Source organism: Etheostoma spectabile, chromosome 2 (assembly GCF_008692095.1).
Source record: "Etheostoma spectabile isolate EspeVRDwgs_2016 chromosome 2, UIUC_Espe_1.0, whole genome shotgun sequence".
Classification (NCBI taxonomy): domain Eukaryota; kingdom Metazoa; phylum Chordata; class Actinopteri; order Perciformes; family Percidae; genus Etheostoma; species Etheostoma spectabile.
In genome coordinates, this window is record NC_045734.1 from 21,838,722 (window position 1) to 21,843,939 (window position 5,218).

General features: G+C 38.9%; 1 protein-coding gene across 1 annotated transcript in view; it reads right to left on the minus strand.

Moving 5' to 3' along the window:
- Window positions 1–1,240: 1,240 nt before the first annotated feature.
- slc25a10b (solute carrier family 25 member 10b) overlaps window positions 1,241–5,218 on the minus strand; it is a 10,862-nt gene continuing 6,884 nt past the window's right edge. Inside the window, exons 4-11 of the mRNA XM_032530820.1 lie at window positions 5,081–5,129; window positions 4,949–4,990; window positions 4,816–4,859; window positions 4,662–4,732; window positions 3,844–3,936; window positions 3,668–3,745; window positions 3,496–3,552; window positions 1,241–3,094 (exon numbers count right to left, since the gene is read on the minus strand). Coding sequence (XP_032386711.1) covers window positions 2,993–3,094; window positions 3,496–3,552; window positions 3,668–3,745; window positions 3,844–3,936; window positions 4,662–4,732; window positions 4,816–4,859; window positions 4,949–4,990; window positions 5,081–5,129 — 536 coding nt within the window. The 3' untranslated portion in view covers window positions 1,241–2,992. The remainder of the gene's footprint in view (window positions 3,095–3,495; window positions 3,553–3,667; window positions 3,746–3,843; window positions 3,937–4,661; window positions 4,733–4,815; window positions 4,860–4,948; window positions 4,991–5,080; window positions 5,130–5,218) is intronic.

Sequence of the window (5,218 nt, forward strand, 5' to 3'; positions counted from 1 at the left end):
TGTGTGTGTGTGTGTGTGTGTGTGTGTGTGTGTGTGGTGGCTGACTTTAACGAGAAAAGGGGACATTGATTTATTTACTTTGATGAACTAAATAATCTACACCAATTAAACATGTTGGATAAAACTTTTAAAGCCACACTAAACATTATCAACAAAATGTTCAGGATTTTAATGAATAAACAATACAATAATAAATACAATAAAACAGGTCAAAACAACCAGTAGTTATCCTTTGGCAAATGTCACAAACACACACACACACGTATGTATGTGTGTTTGTGTTGTGTTTTTGAATGTTGTGCAACTTAATGTTTTTTTAAAGCCACTGTTGGCATTTAGGACAAATAGCTGTATGAAGAAATTCTTCTCTGTTAAATGTAATTGATGCTGGTATCACACTATGTCTGAAGCCTTATTCTCCTTTTCACTGCACACAAAGGCAGCAAATGCCTTGACTGTGCAAAAATAGCAGTCCACACAGAGATATTAGGCTCACAAATTCCCACACATGAATGTGAATGAATGCTTTGCCTGTGATAGATAGTATTAATAAAGCATTCAACAGTAATGTTCATTTAGGTGGAGGAACAGAGTCACACTGCCGCCATTCATCATTACAGCTGAATATCACCACTTAACTGTGGGTGGACCTGCCACATGGTGCATGCTGGGAGGCTGTAATTCTTCAAATTAAGAACTGACCTGTGGCTGGTGTGAAAGACCAGCCACATAGAAGATACATAGAAGTATGTCTATGTTCTGATGAGGGCAAATCCCAGAGGTTGAAGCTTGATTCAGTCACAGCCAGCATTATACTATGCGCCTGTGGCAGCAGAAAACATAAAGATCACCCTGTTTTGCTTTACGTGGCTTTAAGGACAAACAATTATAATTATAAAATTGTGGTGTTATTTACAGTAATCTGATTTACTACTAAAATAAGTTCATAGAGGATGAAACAACACAAAAACACCATTACAAACATCATTTCCCATTAGTATTTTAATTCCAAAATTATTAGTTAGTAATCTACAAAATACAAATTCACAACACCCGGAACTGTGGGTCCCTCCAGTTTCATTTCTGTGCATATGATTAAAGCTGGGCTTAGCATTACTTACTATGGCTGACAGTGTACAGTACCTCAGATTATTGAGGGATTCTGGAGTATAACAACATGCAGATTACAGTCATTATCTGAGGTTGCTCTGAGTTTGTGGCGCTACGTTTTTTTTTTAAATATGCATCCTTGAATGAAAGTGCAGGGCAACACAGGATGCCCAAGAGAGGGTTGTTCAAGTTGTTGGAATAGATTTCATTCACACATTACTATACTGCCTCCTGGAGGATACACACTGTAAGGCAACATGATTTGACGAGGTCTGTCAACAGAGCAGGCACAGAACAGAGAATGCATTATTTCACTGAATCAAGACCAAACAAATCAGTAGACAATACCTGGCAAGTGTCACAAAACATTACAGATTGGCCCCAATTGGAACCATTTTGCTTGTAGAACATGTTATATTCTGCAGCATGTGTTTTTACGCAGCAGGTTCATCAGTATGAGTCCAGGGATTTTAATAAAGTGCCTTGTTAAACAGAGTAGCATCCTGAGTCATAAAGTCTGACATGCATTCAGCTAAATGAAACAGCAACATTACGGATGGAAATGCTACATGTACACTTGTATAATACAGCAGTCCTCTACATGCAGCTCTATTCAAACAGTAAGAACTTTTAAGAGATCAAGTGGTAATACAGAATTTCACTGGAAATGTGTAACTAAAAAGAGTCACTGCCAAGAGTGTCTTCATCAGGAAGTCTGCTCTCTCGGTTTCCTAGTTTCCCTACAAACTCCTTCCTTACTTAAAAACACGAAACAAACTTGGTCCTCTTCTTTAAAGATTTGAGAGTGAAACGGTGACAGAGGAATGAAGGAAAGGAGACTCAGGTCAAAGTTAGCAACATTTTAACCTACTAGTAGTTGATTTCCAGTTATAAAACATTAATTTAGTTAAGAAAAAGCAAACGAAATTAACTGTTAAATCCAGGGTGCATTACACTTGGTCACCACTGTTGGGAATGATTACTACAGTATGTGTAATTAAGTATAAATAATTAGTTTTGTTAAGTCCTGTTTTAGTTACGGCTTCTGTGAAATAGAGATTGGAAAGATGCGACTGATGACAAGGTTACACTGTTTGTTTGCATTTTGTACTTCTGCTATATAATAAACAGGGTCTAAATTTAACTTGTGTTGTCCATTAGCCAAATGGCTAGTGAATGTTCAAATTTTACCAGCCACTCAATAAATAATCTTTTTTTTTTTGGGTGGGGAGTGAAGCAAATCTAACAGCCACTTGTATATTTTACCAGCATTTGGCTAGTAGACGGTGGTAATTTGGGATTCTGATCTTAAACTTTGTCATGTCCTAATCTTGCAGGAAACATCTTTTTAGGCCAAAATCGGGCTTAAGTACTGCTGAAAGTAAAAGATAAATTACAAGCTCTGATCTGGAATTAGGTAAAGTCAACATTTTATCTGTTTGTGAGCAGATGAATTGCTCCTTTTCTCAAAATGAACACTCAATCTCTGTACGTCTCATTCTTTCACGTAACTAACACCGCCAGAAATTCCACAAACTACATTAAACATCTGCCAAAGATTATTTTATTCTTCTCTCTGTCATTCTAATAATCCCATTTGTAGCACCATCATATTGATTAATCCATGCTGATAGAAGATACTGTCCGTTAGTTCTAGTATTTGTCCCTTCTACAAGTCAGCTCATGATAATTCAAAGTCTAGCTAGCTGTGAGATGGAGGTAGAGCAAAAGTGAAAGGAAAACATACAGCAGCCCAAAATAACCTAGAGGAGTCCATTTCTCTCCTTCTTTTCTTGTAAATGCCAGGAGTAGAGTGATGCAAGGGTGTGGTGTGGCTGTGTTGGGGGGGGTCCCTTGAAGAGCGGCTGGTCACACAGTGTGCTCAGGAGATGATGCGGATGCCAAAGTTTTTCTTGAGCTGCTCTAAGAAGATGAAAGTGAGCACTGTGTGAGGAATCAAGCGGATCCCTGCAGGGACCAGACCCTGCAACAAAAAATGTTTACGTTAGACTACAGTTTGTAGTTTGGTAGTTTTCTACCATTACATCTGTTGATTTAAAGCCCTTGTGTCTGATAAGTACTTCTGTATAAAACATGTACTTGATCATTAAGGTGGACTTACAGAGAGCTTTTAATGTCAAGTATAATGTTGTCAAATATCTTTTTGAAATTATTTGACAGATATACTGTCAATATTTTTTCATTGTTTGAAAAGGACAAATAAAGTTATTTGAAGCTACATCAGAAAAGTTCCTCCTTCATGCCTCTGACTGGGCAAATCTGAACATGTTTTGGATTAACAGACTAGCTGGCAGAAGCATTGTAAAGAACCACAGGTAGACAGTGTGTTGTTAGCAGCGCTGTTGGAGAAATAAGGACCTTTACCTTGTAAAATGCCAGCGGACCAAGCTTGGCAGTTTCTCGTAAGCAATGTGTCACCCCCTAAAGAGAGAAACACCAATGGATTAGAATGAACACTGAGGATGGTCAACAGAATGGGCCGAGGAATAAAAGGATTAGAGGAGACTGAAGGCGGGGAGGGGGGGATTCCACTCACTGTGTACTCTCCTTTTGAGCTCATCAGCCTGGTCTTTAGTACATCCAGAGGTTGGCACAGTAATGTAGCACAGCCTCCCTGCAGTGGAACACATCATCAGATCACTAAAGAGTCCTATAATATTCACACCGTCTCAATCGGGCTTCCAAGGTACAGAAATAAAACCTGATACTTACAGCAATGAAGCTGGAAAGAAAGTGCGTGAGTATGTTATCTCCCATGATGCCTGTTCCCAGCACGAGCTGCTTGGCCTGGTCATAACACGCCAACTAAAAGTGTAGGAAAAGATAAGGAGAGAAAAATTTGTTATTTTAATGATCAATCTAATCTGTGCAGATGTTACTCTTTAATACCTGTAGCTGACTGAAGCCCTATTCTCAATCCAGCGTGTCTTACACATACCTGTGTGTAATGAGCCTCAGAAAATAAAGCAAAGAACTGGCCTCATATTACACATGGGGTCAGCTCTAAGACTGAATAAATTATCTCACTTTGTGGCACCCCTATGTCATAATAATTAACAAAGACTCAAAACCCAACAATCCTTTACTCCTTCACCCCATGGCTGTGAAAGCCACCATAGCCCTGTGTACTGTATATTTGGGTCACTGTCTGGAATGATTTTACAAACGACTTTACAAAGTTAAGTGAGTCAGAGGTTATGATGATTAATGCATAATGCATTGTTAAACCAGAACCAAATAGCACAAGCAGCATATTCATCTAGGAGATTGATTCAGCATTGATAAATTCATGTACCTTTATTTAACTCAATTTTATTCTAATATCTTATTAAAAAGGACTTACGGATGGACTGGAGAGAAGAAATGATCTAAACTGTGATTGTGTTAGCCCAGATAGAATAAAGCACAATACAAAAATAAAGTAACAGACATTGCCCCCCCACTGCCCTGATGATCCATGGAGTCTCTTGAATACCTGCAGGCATTTAAAAGGGCGTGTTAAAGTTATGCATTGTATAGATGGGACTTGCCTGTCCCACAGTGACCATTGCTCCTCTGCTGGAAGCCATGGTGGCTCCTGAGAACAGTCTCCTTACACCCTCTGTGGAACGAGACACAGGTCAGATATGATGCCATTGTGGGCTTAACATTTAGTTACATCCACTATATTGCTTTTGGATTGACCTTCTCTAAAGACTCTGAAGAGCCCATCGATGGCATGTTTGTAGCTGAAAGGGGAAAAAAAGGGTTCAATTACAATAAAATATTTAGAACATCTAAACTGAATATTTTTAAATACAGAAGTAACAACACTCACTTTCTCCTCAGTTCTGGAGGTAGTTTCATGTCATTCTGCATCCTAGAAGCAAAAAAAAGTCCAGATTGGTTTGCTTGAATCATTTGAATTGTGTACATATTATTGAGAGTTCAAATTGTCAAGGCATGTTACCTGACATTCACCATGTCTGCCGGCGTGCCAACAAACCCACCAGTAAAACCTGTTGGCAGAAAAAAACAATCCTGTATGGGTGTCTGTGTGTGCATCAAGAGAGAGGAAGCTCTGTGTGTGTGTGTGTGTGTGTGTGTG